This window comes from Cyclopterus lumpus, chromosome 14 (genome assembly GCF_009769545.1).
Source record: "Cyclopterus lumpus isolate fCycLum1 chromosome 14, fCycLum1.pri, whole genome shotgun sequence".
NCBI classification, from domain to species: Eukaryota; Metazoa; Chordata; class Actinopteri; order Perciformes; family Cyclopteridae; genus Cyclopterus; species Cyclopterus lumpus.
In genome coordinates, this window is record NC_046979.1 from 15683666 (window position 1) to 15703570 (window position 19905).

Consider the following 19905-nt stretch of genomic DNA (forward strand, 5'->3'; position numbering starts at 1 on the left):
ACGGTTCGCGGAGTTAAGACCTGCAGCGTGTTGTAAGCTGACATCTATTTTGTAGCCAAAGCAATCCGTCAGCCGCAGTTAATACAGTGGACTGATGTAAAATAACGCAGTTTCTTGTATTTCAGTATTTTAATTGATTGCATTACCTTCCTCCTCTCTTCAAAAACATTATTTAAAGAACGATGCGACATGTGCTGTACATATGGAACGGAATCAGAGAATTTAGAGCAGAATCACATTCAGATTTGGTCTAAAACGTTTGCTCTTTCTATCCAAAGTGACATTTTAATGACATGATTGATGTTTGCTGCTGATCTTAATTGAGAGAAACCTCCGTCACTCTGTACACCTTGTTGATCAGGACCTCCATCTCGTCTCCACCCAGATGGCAAAGGTCCAAGACGCACACGACATGCGTGTCCTCCAGCTCAGGGGCGGTCGCCAAGACCTCCTCTGCAAGACAAACATCTGGACTGTCACATTGATTCTGAAAGGCCGAATGGGTTCGGGTCCTCCCGTTCCACCAGTGTGTGCGGTACCTGGCTCAGGGAGCGTCGACTCGCCGTTGCTGCCGGTGTCGCGGAGCGGACAGAGGAAGCCCGACGAAAGGCAGGACAGCATGGTGTTGTCGTGGGGATCCTGAGGAAGGCCGACAGCCCCGGGCTCATCGGACCTCACGACGGGCAAATATGCAGCATCAACGGCTATCTGCTTGTTTATGCCTGGCAAAGAGTTCAAACAAAGGAGATTGGCAAACTGTCGTTTTTTTGTTTTCTGAAAATCTCACAACATAGAAGTCTTTTTTTAAGGACTTTTTGTGATCGGAGTAATTCCCACGATAAAACGGTACCTAATATTGTTACTTGGTAGTATCCTGGACAAACCCCAGGAGTAATGTCTGCGTTTCCCTCTGCCGTCCAGCGCGTCGGTTGAAGGTTACTTTGCTGCAGGAGCACATTCTTTTCGTCAAACGTGAACCTCCGAGACACGCTGGCCCGGTGCAGACCGCCTCGAACCAGATGTTCAGACACTTCTTGTCGTTGCTTCAGCCAACTGCTGCTCTCCCAAGACATTACGTCGGAGTCTGATGGAAACAAACAGAGCGGTGTTGCGCAGTTTCAGATCATGTTCCTCCTCCGAGGTGGAGCTGCAGCTCCCGTAACACACCTTGATTTTGCAGCTGTTGGCGACGTTCCACATCCTGAGCCTCCTCAGATCCAGAGTCCCTCTCTTCTTCTTCTTCTTCTTCTTGCTCCTGTCCTTCCTCTGTATCGTTATGTCTCCTGTAGGAGCAGAAACAAATGAGCTCAGAAGGCTTAAACTGGATCACTGATGAACACCAGCTGGACCTTGAGTACCTTTTTGCCATCGCGCTGACCCGATTCAAAGAGGACTTGGTGGCTTTTCTTTAAAAGAAAAACATGTTGATATTTTACATTTCATTAATGGATTAAAACTCTCCTTGATGTGCGCTCCGTCTAGCCACCAAAGCACAATTATTGATTCACCATCAAGCTCACAAATCTGTCGGTCAGGAGTCACATCGTACCTCGTTGGATTTCTTCTTTTCCTTCCACTGGCTGAGATTCTCTCAGGAGAGGCAGATGTTGAACTGGCCACCGAAGTCTGCTCAGCTGTTGAGGGATGCTTGTGCGTATCTGGTACCGCATGTTCACACGCATCGGTAGAAACATCTTGCACCTGCAGAAAATCAGTTGACCCCAAGAGCAGTGACTTTTTTTCAAACTGAAAAAAAGTCACTGCTCTTGGGGGAAAATGCTTTGGAAAAATGTCTTTTACCTCTTTCTCTTCTGTTCCTCGAGAGGTTTTTGGGCTTTTCATGTACCGCACCGCTGTGATCTGTCCTTGAATTGCAACTTTTTTATGTTCCCTATAGTGCAGAGTCTCTAACTCCTTCTTCAAGTCCGCTGCAGCCACCAGAGGAGCTTGAGCTGAAGACGGAACAGAGATGTTTTAACAACAAAAGATGGTAGGGTTTACCACAATCAACCTTACAGGCCAAACCCATGGCTATGAGTAGGTAATCTATTCATTAACAGTCTTTTCATGGGCAGCTTGAATAGATCTTTTACAATCTCAAATAAAAATGTAGAAAGAATAACTCCAGGCAACCACGCATTAAGATACAGAGCGCAGGTGCACAAGTGCAAATGATTTATTTGGACTGTACAGTGAGCTGGCAGAACTGCAGGAAAATGCTGACCCAGTTTCTATTTTACTCCTGCCTCCCACAAGAGAACAGAGTGAATCACATTATGCTTCAGTACCGCAGAAGGGGTGTTTATCTTTTCATGCCCTGAAATAATGAAAAGAAATTAAATATAAATATAAAAACATAAAAATAATTATGGGGGTAATTAGTCTATTCTAATAAAGAAAAAACAATTATTATTAAAAAAAACTAAAACAACAATTCTTTGTTTATTTTCCTCACTTAAGGCATCTGCGATTGACTGGCTGAATGCCTGAGGGGGCCGAGGGTAGCAATAATGACCACCAACAGCGGTCTTCTGGAGGACCACGTTGTCCTTGAGAGTTTTGGTCCACTGGATGAAGCGTTTCACTCCGGGGTCGCTCACATACGGCTGACCTTTGTGGTAGCCTGTTGTGGAGACAAAGGACACTGTGGCCGATACCGTCACCACATACATGCGGCACTATCGGGTACTTATTGTTCCAGCTGTGCTCACCTGTGATGAACGTCTCCGTTTCGCAGCTGCTGGTGAGGTAGGGCAACGAGCCTTCCACATGGCGAACTCTCATCTGAGTGCACACCAGGTAGGTCACTGAGGCAGAGAAGGCGGCGGATGCAACAGACTTCATGAAAATGCTTACAAGTGTGGCGGCAGAGCTGTCGGATCTGAGCCAATACCGTTGACTTACTCGGGCATATGCGGCTGAAGACTTCTGGCTGGGAAGTGGAAAAAACCTCCAGGACAAAAGGAAGGTCAGACGTCCCGTCCACCGCGTGGATCCAGCGATACGTCCAGTATTTTTCTGGACCTAAAAAGGTGAACATGGTCAACCACCACGAACTGAATTAAAAATGTAAAAAGGGAGATCAGCAACTTTGAAAATCTTTTACCCTTGTTCCCTTTATTCTTGACTCTTTCAACACGACCAACAAATGTCACCAAACCGATGACGTCACATGCAGAATTGTGCGATACGTTTTCCAACTCTGACCTGCAAGATACATGAAGCACTTTGTGTGTGAACAAAACTGTAATCCGTTTGTCTTTTGTGCATAAACCAAAACAGTAACAAATAGCATAGCGTGCATCGTGTCAGATAATGATACACAAACGTTAAACTTTAGATTGATGGCAATTCATTACCTGGTGGTGAATTGATAGCAAACCTCGGGCAACCCCCACTGAGGCAGTACAGTCTTTGGTGAGACCAACGTGAGGAAGGAAATAGGGTTGCGAGGGTTCAGGCAGATCTCTTGGAAACACACACATGGAGATATTACATTTAGGCCTGCGATACACTGTGGTTCAGACCTTTCAGACAACCCCAAAAATAAATACACACCCACAGAGTTAAAACTCTTCATTCTGTGGTGGTCCATTTGCGGATGTGATCGGTTGGAGTAACTCTGCTTCAAGGTGTAATTCTGGATGTACAACACGGTGCCTACGCTCAGACTCTGGTAAAACTCTGGGCAAAGTTCGTTCCAAAGCACAAGGGACATTGTCCCACTCTGGTCAGCCACTTCAAAGTACGCCTGGAATATGGCAAAGAAGGAGGTGAAAAACAAGCTGGACGCCGCTCTGTCAAACTATATGGACATGAGATCCTGATCACATCTCGTTACTGCAGCTCCAAGTTCCAACTCACCTGGTAAGGATAATCGATCTTGAGCTCAAACTTCCCATAATACCGTAATCTAGACTTGTGTATTATCTTCACCAGGAGAGGGAGAGGTTTCCAAGTCTTTCTAAAGCACGACTCCAGACTACACAGCAGAGTAATCTTGGAAACTGTTGGAAAGAAGACATTGCAAAAAAATTTCATGCAAAACAAATCGTACAAGCAGAAGCAATAGAGCAACTCATTTGCCAGCTCTAGCTCTCATTAACAAATACATTGTTTTTATGATGTAAGACTACATATTGTAAGACTAGGATTGTGGGTACTGCAATAAAGAAAAAACATTCTCAGTTTCAACATCCACATGTGAGGATTAGTTATGCGTTTTGACTGTTGGTCAGACAAAACAAGCCTCACTTTGTGCTCTCTGTACCTGTGATGAGCATTTCCACTCATTTGTTGTGCTACCAGGAGACACAAATAAATAAATAAATAAACATCAACAAATTGATGACAATGATTGTTAGTCATTACATCCCACTTGTTGAATTCACAAAATGGTCTGTCGCATTAACATATTGCTGGGACTTTCCATCCTCAAAATATTGCCACAATGTGACACGTTGCTCTCACACGTTGTGATAATCTGCTTTGAATTGGCTTCGGGGCAAAGTCCACCTCACGGTGTACATGTAAACAGTGTGGCGCAGGAGGACCAACAGAGTATCTCACCATCCAGCACCGTGTCAGATGAGGAGCACCCTGAGGTCCAGATGTCCCCCTCCGGGTCGTCGTTGTTCCACAGAGACAGGTAATGTTTGCGGCTCACCTGAAGAGGAGCGTCGCTTCGCAGCGCCGCACTGCACTCCATGCCCCGCCGGACCAGCATGGGCAGCGCACCCACGTCCTTCACGCGGGACAGGAGCGCAGACCTCTCCGCGCCGCACCGGAGCTTCTCCACGCAGATGTAACCGTGTCCCAGTACCCTCTCGTCGTAAACGAAGGAGCACTGCGTGATGTCGATGTCGCCCCCGGTCCGCAGGCTGTTCGAGTGCACCAGGCCATTTAAACTCGGGTGCACGAGGCATTTGGCCCGCCAGACCCCGTCGGTGACCGTGACGTCGTAGCTGTAGCTGTCGAGCCCCTCGCTTTTCTCGGATAAGTACCGCTGCAGCGCCACCACGGCGACGGGAGCCGCCCCCTCGGCGCTCACGTTGAGACACTGTGTGGAGGACAACCGGGCCAACGTCCGCGCGAGGAAAGACTCGCGAGGAAGACCGTCGACCGTCGAAGAACAAGAAGCGCTGTCCTCCATTGTGGACAGGAAGCTAGTCAGGTCATCAAGTTAGCCGTCAGGGAGCGACTTAACGTGGACCAACGAGTGACTGTCACGTTACCAAACAATGATCAATATCCGTCGGTCTTGCTCACGAAGTAGCCGTTACCGCCGGTTAACGGTACAAACAACGCGGGTGCAGTTTGATTAGCTTACGTCACTATTTGCCTTGAACAGCCGAAAGTGCGCCGAATGAAAGAAATGCGGCCTCAAGTTAAAATACTTTACTTATATGTATAAATGGTGCGATGCCGAGTGTTTGACTCTGAGCTAAACAAAAAGCTAGCCGGCTCATGTAAACAGGAAGTACCGCGCGATATTTTTAAATTACGCGCTGAGCAGGAGCTGACGTCATCAATGCGACGAGGAAGTTGTTGTTGGGTATAGTTGTTGACAATATAAAAGTTATACACCGTTTAAATTATAAGTTTAAATAAACGTGTTCGAGTATTATCAGCAAACGTTTAAGTTCTCATTCTGCAAAACACGGCTTCCGTCAGTATTTTACTATTAAATAGTTTATTTCTCTTAACACATATAATCCTTCAGCGTTTTGCATTTGTACAACACTCGCATATCATAAAGGTCATACGGTATATTGATGTTTAACAACAACTCAAAGAGTAACAAGAGCAAACAGGGGAACTGTGATTTGCTTTTAACTAAACAATGCTATAACAGCTTTTAATGCAATTAATGTTATTGTATTTTTACAGTTTGATATAATTTCCTCTTAACTATGTTAACTACTGATTCATTTAGTGTTCAGTATCCAGTGTAGTTGAATGATTAATACTATGATTCAAATAAATGGATGTCTAGATGCAATTATGGGTGACAGTCATTTGTTTAAGTATTCAGATCCTTTCCTTAAATTAAAGCAGCAAATATTCCACTACAATTAAGAGGACTGTATTACAAATGTGTCCATGTGTGAGTATTATCGGCACAGTTATGTTTAAGTATCAAAAGTAAACGTATTCATTGGTTTGTACTTAGTTACATTGGTGGCAACTAAGACATGATGTAACCTAATATATTTATGTTGTACTTTGTGTCATAGCTTATTTGATTTGAGAGAGAAAGACAAACACAAAACGCAAGACGCAAGACCTTCCTTGAGTTCAAACGCTCCACTACTGCCCCCTACTGGCCTGAACTGAATCCAACACTGATCTGCTTAAAATGGACAAAGAGCCCACTAATCCCCACCATAAAGTTAATTTTACGTTAAAATTAAATACATAAAACACGTGCATGTAACATTTTTCCAATAGCAAAACAATCCCTAAATATAAGTACACAGCACCACAAACATGAATATAAGCACCCCACATGTATTATACAACAGGTCTGACTTTGTGTCAAGAGACACAGTTTCCAGAGCACAATTTAAAGTGCAGGATTATATCTGAGGGCTACTAGTTGCTGTCTTAATGTGTTCATTTTTTTAAATTTTAATTTATAAAGTTGCATGTAGTTTGCTGCATCTGGTTACATTTACGTGCTGAGGTGACTGCCTCAACTGTAAATACTGCGTGTACTCTTGACTGCTTACATGATGCTATACTTAATAATCTTGACGTCACAGAATCGGTTGAGCTTTGAAGATGCGTCTCTAAATTCTTGAGATGTTTCATCTACCTCATTCGATTGAATACACATTTGCAAACGTATATCTAATGTATATTGTATAGCATGTCATCCTTTGTTCATATTCTAGTTGGTATATTTATAGTGTATTCTGATATATATAGTGCTGATTTATAACCTGCTGCTGTAACAATAATTTCCCAATGTCAGGTCAATAAAGTATCCTTCACATCGAGATGACTGCCCTCTATACTCCAAAAAATCTGACAAAATAAACGTGGAATGTTTTCTGGTCAACTCACCAACGTGGAGATTTGGTGGAGAAAACAAACTCTACAATACAGATTGTAGATTGTGTTCTGTTGTGGTGCGGCACAGGTGGACCTAAACGGGACACAGTTTAGGAGTTGGTTGAAGTGAGAAGGTTTATTTAAGGGACCCAGGGGAACCGTGGAGGAGTGCAGACCGGGCTCGACGTTGTGGGAGAAGACCCGCAACTACACCCCTCAAACAGTGACCTAGCGCCGGATGTAGGAAGAAGAGCCGGGGCTGAAGAAGTACTGCACGGCTGATGAGCTGATGAGAGGCAGGTGTGCAGACTGGGACAGGTGTTGAGCTAATTGATGACAGAGCGCGAGCCAGCAGCGGAGACACACCCACACACACGCTCGCGCAAACACGCATGCACATTTATGTCCACACACCCACACGCACGCACACACACACACACACACACAGTCAGGGAGAAGCATGGGAGACGTAAATACAAGAGCCGTTGGACCTGCAGGGGCGCGGCCACAGCCCTGACGTGTACACTGCCACTTCCACGTTGAGTGTGTTACCGCGGAACTGTTGGTGCGCATCACAGGAGCTGTTGTTGTGTTATTGCTGAGTTTCTACGGGGCAATCAAAAGAAATGTGGCGGCTGTGTGGGGTGGGCGGCACGGTGTCACTTATACTCGGCGAGCCTCATGGTGAGTGAGCCGACAAATGAACCGTGTCTGTTGGAGTCGTAAGGCTGTCCTCCTGTCAGATATTATGTCGTACGGCTGCCCTTCTGTCCTTCTGTCATATATTATGTCGTAAGGCTGTCCTCCTGTCCTTCTGTCAGATATTATGTCGTACGGCTGTCCTCCTGTCAGATTTATGTCGTAGGCCTACTGTCAGATATTATGTCGTACGGCTGTCCTCCTGTCAGTTATTATGCCGTAAGGCTGTCCTCCTGTCAGATATTATGCCGTAAGGCTGTCCTCCTGTCAGATATTATGTCGTATGGCTGTCCTCCTGTCAGATATGTAACCATCTCCGTTCAAACATATTGCTCATACTGCCAATGTCGTAAATTATACGAAACAATTGTAATTTCAGCAGATATAATATCACTTAATATCACTTTCCTAACAAACTATGTTGTCTACTGGTTCAAAATAAACGTCTGCATTAGATTTAGTTTTAACATCAAGGAGAATTTAAACTTCATTCAATGTTTTAGGTTTGCGGTGGTTGAACACATGGTGAAAAAGTTAACCTTTACAGTATTTTACAATACCATTGTAAATGTACAATTAATACAGATTATGCATATGCATTCCAGCTTTTACTGTATTGCTAGGACATCCTGCTGCTGCTGCTAAATCAAAGTGGTCTGATAGACTGTTTACTGTAAAGTTACAGCTCAGTCTCTCTCCAGCAACATGCATTATCAGTCGTTTCACAGTTGTCATTTTGCTATAATTAACTGGAAAAATCTCCCAGCAACTTTCTGAGAAAACAATGCAATAGTAGCCAGTAATGTCCTGTAAACAGGAGCTAAACTACAGAAACAGTTAATACTATTACCATTAAAGTCAATGACAACCATCATCAGCCTCGACTACTCTATCAAAGCTGTTTCAACATGACGTTATAGAAACATGATCCATAATGGAGTGGGTTTTTACTGAGCTCCCTGAGAAATAGCCTGCCACCAGCCACATCAGCACCTTAGGAGACTGTTTTTTATAGGCAATCATGGATACATTTATTAGTAAATCAGAAGGAAAAAAAATCACAAATATGGCAGTGTTGGGATTTCATCGTCCTCCTATGCAAAATTGGAATTGTATGGTTGTTTATCGTCTTAAGAGGCTTGATTGTTGTAGAAGATGCTTGTGACTAAGGAATTACAACATGTGAATGTTCATCTAATTTATAAAAGTATTTGCAGCATAAAATGCGAAAGAGCCTCCAACGAGTTTAAATGCATACGTTAGTTTGCTTTTGCAGCCTTTCTTACCAATATTCTCAGAAAAGTAAAGTGGGAATCTAACATGAGATCAAGTTACTAAATCTGTTCAACGCATGGTCCATTTAAAATCACCTTATTAACATTCCTCGTTAGTTTATCCTTAGGCATCAAAGAGGTGCAGCAGGTTGATTGTTAAAACCCACTTCTGGTTTCGGTGTAGAGCTCAGAAACCTAATCGGGCAAACAAACAAACAAACAAACAAACAACATGATAACAGCAAAATGGAAACGGTAACACATTTAGTAAACACAAGAAAAGGTCTTTTAACAGCATGTGACTCAGCATTCAATACAACATCGTCCTTAAACCTGTCAAACCTCATCATGTGTAGCATTATAGCCAACAGCTCCATCCACTTGCCCAGAGCACATGAGAAAATAAACACATAATGCTTTCTCTCTCTCTCTCTCTCTCTCTCTCTCTCTCTCTCTCTCGCTCTCTGTCAGTGTGATCAATTTTTCGACTTCCTCCTTTTGGAGTGGCTAGGCTGAATACCAGAACACAGGATATGCTTCGCAGTGCTCTCAGTTTCACAGCAGCAGCAGCAGCAGCAGCAGCAACCACTGAGAGGACGACACGCTCTGCAGTCAAGATGAGTGCTGGGGATGTGGTCTGCACCGGCTGGCTCATCAAATCCCCCCCGGAGAAGAAATTAAAGAGATTTGTAAGTAGGACTACACACCAGACACTTGTTTATGTCCTCAGGAATGCCAGGTTGTGCTGCTGAGCCTCGTCTTGTATGTGTCTGTGTGTGTGTGTCTGTGTGTGTGTGTGTGTGTGTGATACGGTGTGGAATGATGATTTGGAAACATACTGTCAGTTTGTCTGCATTTGTTAAACTGAGCTGTAATTCCCTCTCCCCTTACCTCGTCTTTCTGTGTGTTGTAGCTTGTGTCCATAGTTATAACAACAATAACAATATATGTCACAGACTGCAGGCAACATGGAAATGACCCCTACAACAAGTACATGTAATTGCTTACACAGACAGCAGTGTTTTGTGGTTGTTGGGGGGGGGGTCATGTGATAATGCTGGGCTGGCCACTCAGCTCTGTGTATGTGTGTTTGTGCGTTGTGAAACATGGGAAGTAATGTCAGTCGGACAGACTTAAGTGACAAGCAGAAATAGTCCGGCTTTATGACGGCTGTTTGCACTTCCTCTGTACCAATGGAGGAAGAGGAGGAGGGCAATTTGTCAACACCAGTGCTGGGAAGGGTGGGTGGGTGGTGTGCAATGATGGGGTCGTGGGGCAGTAAACAAAATAAAACTTATTTTAGCACACTATGCAAATCCTGTAGATACCAGAGAACAAAGTAAATCCATGTGTTGTTAGGGCAGGCCCACTATCTGGCTCAGTATTCAAATGTCAAGCGCATGTTGTCACATCATCATGGTCAAATGTACGCTGCTCTGTGAAAATCTGCACCAGCATTCACTTTTAAAGAAAACAACAGAGGGTTTTGTTGATGTTTCTTTAATAAAAGTCCATTCCTCAAGGTCACACAGGAAAAGGGAAATATTGAGAGAAAATATTGCAGAAAAACGTACAATTAGAGGTTTGTTAACCTCAGATGTGAATATTATTTCCATTTATATATATATAAAACATTGAATATCTCATGCTAAGTACTGTTGTTTCCATAAGTTCAAGACTTCTGAGAATGGATATAGTTTTTTTTAACCTCTAAAGGCCTTTTCCTCTGAACACATTTTTGAAAAGCACAGGTGTAAATAATCAAATCAATGAAAATCAGGATGAATTCCATTTAGCTGCTTCAGTTTCAGGCTCCTGGTGTTGTTCATTCTGGCTCACTGTCACTGTCATGACTTGCTGGGAGTCTTGACCTGAGTTATTGTTACTAGTAACACCTGGGCTTTTGCTACGATGACAAGTCAAGATATGTGCTATGAAAAATGCCTCTTCTGTTTCAGAGTGTTGAGAATATAAAACCTCAGCTTGAGTGTGAATGTCAATTTTTTGACTTTGGGGGGGGGGGGGGGGGGGGGGGGGGGGGGGGGGGGGGGGGGGGGGGGGGGGGGGGGGGGGGGGGGGGGGGGGGGGGGGGGGGGGGGGGAAGCATCTGAACTCAAGGTCCACTTCACGGTCCCCCTGTGGATCACATGTGCTCAGTTGCCTCCAGCACTGGCCACCTTCTCAGGTCACATAATGCCAACTAATCACACTTCATCTGCCGAGGAAGATCATGAGATGTGGTTGAAAGCTTTGGGGGATACTAGTCTGTATCTCTTCTTTTTCTCTTTTTTTTAAAAATCCTCAGCTTGTTGTTTTAGATTTCCTGGCTGTCGTTGTATTAAACATGCATGGTATTCACAGTGGGGGAAAATATAAGCTTTGGCCTGCTGGTAACAGAAACTGCCTTGACTTGAAAATGAAAACAACAAAAAAAAATAGTGGATCCGCCTCTACTTTCACTACATATACAAAACAACTCATTTTTCAGAGCTCAAACTTTTCAACGTTCAAAACACCTATAGGATCAAATAGCCATCTCTCTAGTTACGGTTTCCTCTTAAACTTGGTAGTGTTATTCATGGTAAGTGTGGCGTGTTTATACCATTTCCTGGTATAAACACATTTCACCAACTGACTTGTGCAGGATTACCCACACGCAGAACAAAGAAAAGGTTTTGTTTCAAGTTCACGCCACAGAATTAGCAGGCAGGGCTTCACCCCGACGATGCACACAGCGCCACAAAACCACGAGGGAAAATATATACATCCAGCATTACTACTCTTAGAATTTGTTTTGATTGTTGCTGTTTTGTCATATGAAATGTGACACCATACGTTAACATATTACAAGTAGATCTCAGGAACTATAAATACCTGTTTTAGTGTTAGGTTTTCAGTAAAAAGGACTCACCCAATATAAATAAATACCTCTTTTGGTGCAAGACATTTTCTGCTAAACACAACTTCCTCTTCTCTGTACTGCTGGGAAATTTGAGTTGAGGTTCCGCTTACTGACCAAATCAAAAGCCAAAAGGCGGTTTAAAGTTCGCCGTTGGAAGCAGGAGTGTGATCTTGTTCCCCAGACGGGTGTCGTGACTAATGAAATGGAGGTGGAGGGGGAAAGGTTCGAACGATGCAGTACTGTGAACAATACTACACAGTCAGGATAAAGTTCAAACTCCATGATGAACCGTTTGCTCCCTTTCTCCTGCAGGCGTGGAGGAAACGCTGGTTTGTGCTTCGAAGAGGCCGCATGAACGGCAATCCTGATGTGCTGGAGTACTACCAGAGTAATAACTCCAAAAAGCCGATCCGCACCATCGATCTGAGAGAGTGTGAGGTCGAAATGCTGAACGGGCAGCTCAGGATGAAGCGAGACTTCCATGGGAAGCACCTCTTTGTGGTCAAGACCTCATTTCGGGTTTTTTACCTGGTGGCCAAAACTGAGGAGGAGATGAACATCTGGATCAGTAGCATCAGTCGAATTTGCCAGTTTGGGAGCCTGGAGGATGCAGGTAAATACACAGCACTACTACGAGTACTCACAAAGTACTGCTGTAAAACAGAAGGGCATCTCATTCACTGGTCGCAATTCAGCAGATTCAACACCCTGCTGGTCCAGAAGACGTTGGTGTCACTTGACCCCACGCAGGAAGTGGCGAACTGAAAATAAAACTTGAGAAAGAGGTCAAAACAAACTGTTTGTTTGGTGCTTGGTGGTTCACACACTAGTCGGGGTTCAAACTTGAGGTTGCGGTTTACTGAAGTCCTCAAATTTCAATTTCGTTGGTCTCGCGGCAAAAAGTCCCAAGTTGAGCTTTAAATGAGAATGTGTACTCACAGTTGCGTTTTCAAGCTTTGTCAAGCTTAAAGTAATTAATTCTTAATTTGAATGGAGTTTATAGTCCAAAGATGCCAGTTTCAGGGAACATTAATAAAATAATGCTACAAAAACTTTGTTTTGTATTATTTGGGGTTCCTGTGATAGAGCGTGAAGCATTCTTTTATTTACAGTTTTAAAAAACATCGAGATTTTAATAATTTATTTTCCTTATATCTGAGCGATCCTTATGGTTGGAGTGGCGGACTTCAAAACATATTTTTATCAGCTGAAAAGTCTGGTTGACTACCGTGTGCTTAATACAGAGCTGAGGCCTTTTCAGATATATTTTCCTGTAAGTGAGCTCCCAAACCACATACGATATCACGTCATCAAATTGTGGTTAAAACCATTAGATGTCTTCTTTCGACGCCATCAGCAACACCAACAACAAGTAGATGTTACATTATCCTAAAATGTTACCATTAGAAATCTAAAAATATATTTAGCGACATGTTTTCACACAACTGCTCTGGAATGGAAGTTCATTTCGATGAGTGCTCGGGTCAAGCAAAGTGCATGGTTTAATAATTCCAGCTGTCCAAAGTGTGGTCGTTGCTACTTGCCTGTCACGCCGCCTAATGTTGCTGCTGTACGAGAGGAGATAACAGCAGATGGGAGCCGAGGTCCAATTCGAATTAACAGATGAATAATGAGATTTCTGTATCATTTTCCTCTAACATGCTAAATATCATCTTTCTATCACTTCCAAATGCCTTTAATTGACCCGTGACAACTGTATTCTTATGGTGTTCACACTTATTTCTATAATTAAACTTCTTCTTCTGCTTCTATACATCTATTGTCAGAGAGATGCTGCTGTGACCTTTGCTCTACTGTGATCTCTTGTGAGGAAACGTGGCGACATGTCTGTTAGAACACAGTCCTCTGTGTGAGGGAGATAGAGCAATGTTGCTGATATGCTGCCCTGCACGTTAACGTAAATCTCGTATGCGCTCAGAAAAGCACACACAAGTAGTCGAGTACGATGCAAAGAGAGATGCCGCACACTGAAACGCTCGCGTACAGATTGACGCTAATGTCATGTTGCTCTGAAGGGTTTTCAGAGACTGTCGGGTTCTCAAGAGGCTCCTCTGCCCTAGCGCCTCATAACTTTTGCAGAAGAGTATAAAAGATTGTTCTACACCCACACGAGAACACAAATCTCTATTAAGGGTAGCAAATGTTTTATGAGAACATGCAAGACTTTGGGATTTCTCCCCCCCCCCCGCATGGTTTTGCAGGGAGAGCCTTGACTCGGTGGCCTTGAGTGAAATGGAATGAAACACATTTCTGAACGAGAGCCAATCTGACAAAAAGATTGGAGGATATATAAACAAAAGTGGCAGCGGTGCTCTACTTTCAAGGTGCCTTCGCAACAAAAAAAAGGAACAACATTCCTCTTTTCAAATTCACCTGCTTCATTCACGGTATACTGTATATACGAATGCAGGCATGGGAGAAGCCTGTTTGTGCGTCTGCTTATAGTTTGCACCCTTTGGCTCGCCCTTTGTGTCAGCATGATGGCAGTTTTTATGATCACTACATGCTCTCTGCTCTGCTTGTTGTCAACAGAGAGCTCAGAAGAAGGCTTTCCTCACACCCCCACATCAATACATCCGTCTCCCGACAGCTCGGACCGAGTGTCTGTGTCAAGCCAGACGGATTCCAGTCACCCGCTGGACTACCTCTTGCTCTCCCAGTGCGAGACGGGGAGTGTAAGCACCAGTCGGTATGTACGATGAGTAAAACCTTTGACACAAGACGAAATGACGGCAGTAGTTTAACTAATGCAATGTTTTCATTTCCCCTCGTATATGTAGACATGACAGCTTTTCAAACTCTGAGATCTCTCTGGAGCAGAAGTCTTCAGACGACACCGCCAAGGACATCGTCCCCTCACCTCTGTACACCAATTCCTCTTCATCCTCCATCTTTCATGGCAGCCCCAGTCCGTCTCTTCTCGTCCATGGAAGGTCGACTAACCCCCCTTTCAGCGCTCCGTGCATCTCCATGGCTCTACCGTCATCCTCTTCCTCTCCGCTACGTCACTGTGCCGCAAGTGTCTTCAAGTTCGACAAACCTTATTCTTCTGCGTCGTGCGAGGCAACAAGTGACAGGCGAACGCCTCCTCCGCTGCCACCCAAGTCGAATCACCTGTCAGAGCAGCTCACCGATGATGGAGCTCACAGGCTGAAGGCAACGAGCGCGCCGCATTTCTCAAACCACGCTGCGTTCTTTCCCCGGAGGACCTCTTTTTCAAGCCTGGACCATTCCAGAATAGGTATGTATAGGAAAGCAGTCTCGCAGTAAGCATGAGACAAGATTAATCAGAATCCTGGTGCTATATTATAATGATCATACGTTTTCATTTTGACAATAGCTGATTGTAAGAGCTGAGAACGTCAACTAATGTCATTTTCCAATCATACATCTTTTTTCTTTTCTTTTTTTAGCAAATGCCGATAGCAGAGCGATGAGGAACAGGAGGCAGAGTCTTAATCTGGTAAGAGAATCATCAACAGCAGAAAAAAAAATGTGATGAAGCAAACTTTGACATTTTTGGAAATATGCTTATCTATTATCTTGCCGAGAGTTAGATGAGAACATTGATACCACTCTCGCCACTCTGTGGCCAGGAGACAGCTAGCTTAGCTTAGCTTGAGCTAGCTGTCTCCAAACAAGATTTACTTGTGTTAATTCGTGAAGGAGGTCGACAAAGTTACCAACTGACAGAGCCAGGCTAGCTGCTTAGCCCCGTTTCCAGTGTTTGTGCTAAGCTAAGCTAGCTGGCTGCTTGCTGGAGCTTCATATTTACCTGACAGACATGGAAAGTGGTCACGATATCCTCATCTAACTCACTAATATGTTGTACTATTCTTTAAAAAAAGAAATGCAGGATTGGAAAATGTACAACGTTAGCACCCAAAGGGGAAGTAGGCTATGATTTCTCTATGAATAAAATAATTGTTGCTTTCATAAAATAATTGTTGCTTTCAGCACTTAAAGATTCGACAAATGTGTAACAAAATGACAAGATCGTCCACTTGTCTGGCCTCATGAAACTTTGTCTTTCAGCAGCCTTGTTTAAATGCTACGCGAGTTCAAAGCTACCAGGATGAGTCATATGTCCCCATGGCTTCCCCGACCCCCTCTGTTACCACCACTGCATGTGACGGCTACATCCCCATGAGCCCCAGGACATTCAGCTTCCCCAATGCAAACTGCAACGCTGAGTCCACCACCACTCTCGGTTTAACGTGCCAACCTGGAAAAGTTCCGCCGCCTCCAGTTCACCGGCATCTCAAGCCTCGCCTGAGGAGAGGTGAGAGCCCTGATTGGTTCATGTTACATCTCTGGACATTGTGTGGAAAACTGAGCTTTTGTTTCTACTCAGTTAAACCCCTGCTTGGCTGGAGGTCCTCATGATGAATTTGATTAAGTGATCTATATTTCATCTTGAACAAATGATTGGAAACAATGACAATCAAATCGTCATTTGCTTGGATGTGCTCACGAAACATCAATCCAGGAGTCATGCAGATATCAAATGCACATATTTTTCCACCCGTCACCGTTTGAAAGTGGGCCTTTCTGTGGCATGTTCGGGAATTACAACCAATCCGGTAACTCTGCCCTTTTCTGGGTTCACAGCTCGACCACCACCTCTCGACTTGAGAGGCCTCTCCACAATCACAGAGTGCCCCACTCACCTTCCTTTGAGCAGAGCAATGACTGAAACCTGGTGAGAGAGAAAAAGTCTCTTTATCCTTAAAGTGTAATAGCAGGTTAAAGTCACGTGTGCCGGCTACGGTACTGCTATTTACATTATGACGAGTTAAATCACATTTTTACTTTGGTCATGAATACGCCAACCCAGCTCAACAGTAATGTCCTGCTTCTCAGTTTTTTTTCTAGATATTTCATAGCTAGTTGCTAATCTGTCATTCTTCCTATTTCTTTTGTGTTTATTGTGTTATTGCAGCTTTTCAGTGAACTGTTTGCCCCTTGAAAGGAGACATGAGAATGGGGACAATCCAAGAGATGAAGACACAAACTGCACTGCAATGGTAAATATTTACAGCTGGGGCAACCCATTTTAAACAAGGCATACCCCCTGACTTGATTAATGATGTTCACCTTTTTAGCACAGCCTTTAACATACATTTGTATTTCATTTAATGCAATACAAATATATTAAGGAATATGACCCAATCTTGCATTCATGGCATGAAGATGGATTTAACTTAGTTAAACGCTAAGACATTATTGATAATAATTGATAATTGGAAGTAGCTCTGATGGTAATACACTTTTATTGTGTTTCTCAGCCAGCCAACCTTTGTTTGTTCTTGTTCCTGCATGTAAACATTTAATAAAAAGGTAAATCAATGTGTGATCACATTGTGATAATATTGTAGTGATTGGGCAGCTAAACAAATACAAAAGGGTTTTAATATCCATCATGTGGGCAGACATCTTTAATTCACTGTTGACTTTCATGTCAATGGCCAACATGTATTTCTAGGCAATTCTAGACGTCACTCCACTACTTTTTATTTTACAGAATACTAAAAAAATAACTAAGTCTTACAGTCTTAGAATTATAGGGCCATTTATGAGTGGAAAAATGTACTTAAATCTCCACACAGCCAACAACGTCGGTGTGGAAAATGTTCTGCTCAACAAACTGTAATCACACTATGGACCTTCTAGGGAGAGAGCATTTGACAGTGTGATGTTGCACAAGGCTGATACTGGAAATGGTGCATTTTTAATTGATTCTTCCTCAAATAAAGTCCGACAAGAGCCATGAATAAAACACATTAGTCAAAAATACTGACAGGCTGCATGTGGATGCACTCTGGGCACAAGTGGTTTCCTTAAACTCAATCAGTCTGAGGCCACCATTTAAAAAATAAATCTAATTATTGACAATGCAGCACATATGAACATCTCTCTGATCCTTGTACCTGGCAACAGTGATGATTCAGTAAGGTCTTTATTGAATCCTTTCTCTGACAGGACTCCAGGCAACATTTCTTTGATGGCGCGGCTCAGCCCTGGCTGAGAAGCTCAAACCTTGACTATTTGTCACTGGATTTCAATTCTGCATCCCCCTCTCCTGTACAGAAGGTATGTTCGGATCAGATAAATGACAGAAATGAACTGGCTTGCTATTATTAAGACAATATCTTCCATCTTTAGGTACAGACTCAATGTGTTGCACTATTGTAGCCTCTGTAGACAGTACTCTTCTTAACTGGACTGAGACTCTCTCACAATAAGACTTGATATTACTAACCTTTTACCACCTAATTTGGTGTTGCTGAGGCATTCTGGAAAACAAATGCATTCATCAAGTGTCTGAAGTGGAGAGGGAACAGCTAACACCACACATGAATGATCTTTCACAATGTAAAATGAATCCTCTTTAAACCTTAGCTGCACCAGCCCACACTCAGCAGGGGTGTAACATTTCAGTCACTACCTCCTATTAGCTCCACTGACCTGTATTATTACTAAATGACCAAGTCAGTGCTCCCTCCAAACGGGTTTTTTAAAAAAAGGCAACAACTTGTCTGTAAGCATATTTTAAGTCCAGGTTCTTGTGATATCTTTACACAGTTTACTGCTACTATCATGGTAATGAAGAATTGCATGTTGCACAACATCACTTGCAATGAGAAATGTAATATATGACCCCAAAGATTTGTACATCAAGAGTTCTAGGGTACACTTAGGAGCATATAGTTTAAATACATTTAGTGCAACATGATTGTCTGCTTGTACGTGTGAAGCAGAACTATGTTCATTCTGGAAACCTCGCGCTCACGTCTCCTCATCTCTCCCTCTCTTTGTCGAGCAGAAGCCCTTTCTGTCCGATGAGCACAGAGTAGATTACGTGCAGGTGGACGAGAAGAAGACTCAGGCGCTGCAAAGCACAAAAATGGAGTGGACAGATGTCCGGCAGTCAAAAACATAAATGGAACATACATGCTGGAAATAAATCAGGAACATTTGGTTTAAATAAGACCAACAAGAACACCAGCGAGGAGGACCGGAAAACAAGTTGAAACGCACTTTGAAATAAAAGTACAAGAGTTAATAAGCAATTTGATGCTTGTATATAGGGTGGAAAAACAAAATTGCACTGAAAAAAAGTTTTCTCTCAGTCAATCAATATTGTAAATAATACCAGATTTTGCACTGTAACTATTTTTACTGTAGCATTACCGTCTACCAAATTTTGAAAAAAAGGGCATAATTTTTCTTCATTTTAAATAAACACTTGCTGTAAATATATGTGAATGTAAATAAAACAACTATTTTATTGATGACATGTTTTAAAGCTTTCTGCTCCTTCTATGACCCACATTGACGATGTTTTTCACTTGTTTTGGTGCTGTGATTACTCCAAGAGATTTTATACAAAAGTCATAGACATTGTTTCCTGGACATACCAACAAACCTTCTTCAGGCGTGAACATTTTATCTTTGGTTATACTGATTTTAAGAGAGACGAGACTGTTCGAACGATGCAGCACTGTGAACAATACACAGTCAAGATAAAGTTAAAACTCCATGATGAACCGTTTGCGCTCTTTCTCCTGCAGGCGTGGAGAAACGCTGGTTTGTGCTTCGAAGCTAAATATCACATCCATCATTAAAAATTGAATGTAGGCAAACCATCATTATCGGTTGTCATGAAGAATGTCAATGTTTTTTTTAGACATTTTTAATGTATTGTGTTTTGGTTATTTATTTAATTATATAATGTCTTTTCTCTGATGTGAGTGTCTTACCCCGCTGGCATTTTCTAATGTCTATGCGCTGTTAAGTATAAATAAAGTTCATATATTTTTTAAATAATAATACAAACTCAGTTAAGACGCTTAACACTTACCTCACAGATGTCACACCAGTCAACATTTCAGAATGGACAGACATGCATTTTGGAGAAGAACTCATTATTAGAAATATTAGTGGGGTCAC

The 19905-nt window shown here is 42.9% G+C and overlaps 2 protein-coding genes across 4 annotated transcripts; one reads left to right on the plus strand and one right to left on the minus strand.

The window, feature by feature from the left end:
* Window positions 1-112: 112 nt before the first annotated feature.
* On the minus strand, window positions 113-5529 carry radx (RPA1 related single stranded DNA binding protein). 2 transcript variants are annotated; one of them, XM_034550732.1, is made up of 15 exons: window positions 4570-5529; window positions 3865-4007; window positions 3559-3751; window positions 3360-3468; window positions 3107-3207; window positions 2905-3024; window positions 2712-2807; window positions 2456-2623; window positions 1801-1952; window positions 1550-1701; window positions 1359-1406; window positions 1168-1283; window positions 851-1084; window positions 540-722; window positions 113-453 (listed from the first exon to the last, which is right to left on the minus strand). In XM_034550732.1, the coding sequence occupies exons 1-15, from the start codon at window positions 5150-5152 to the stop codon at window positions 317-319; spliced, it is 2535 nt and encodes an 844-aa protein (XP_034406623.1). In that variant the 5' UTR covers window positions 5153-5529; the 3' UTR covers window positions 113-316. The 2 variants fall into 2 exon arrangements, with proteins under 2 accessions (XP_034406623.1, XP_034406624.1); XM_034550733.1 differs by having other exon boundaries at window positions 4667-5040.
* A 1954-nt stretch (window positions 5530-7483) lies between these two features.
* On the plus strand, window positions 7484-19250 carry gab3 (GRB2 associated binding protein 3). Of its 2 annotated transcripts, none has more exons than XM_034550734.1 (11): window positions 7484-7740; window positions 9501-9718; window positions 12244-12544; window positions 14485-14641; window positions 14733-15193; window positions 15366-15415; window positions 15988-16234; window positions 16564-16654; window positions 16895-16979; window positions 17935-18045; window positions 18779-19250. In XM_034550734.1, exons 2-11 carry the CDS (start codon window positions 9563-9565, stop codon window positions 18893-18895), a joined length of 1776 nt encoding a protein of 591 aa, XP_034406625.1. In that variant the 5' UTR covers window positions 7484-7740; window positions 9501-9562; the 3' UTR covers window positions 18896-19250. The 2 variants fall into 2 exon arrangements, with proteins under 2 accessions (XP_034406625.1, XP_034406626.1); XM_034550735.1 differs by having other exon boundaries at window positions 15991-16234.
* Window positions 19251-19905: the final 655 nt, after the last annotated feature.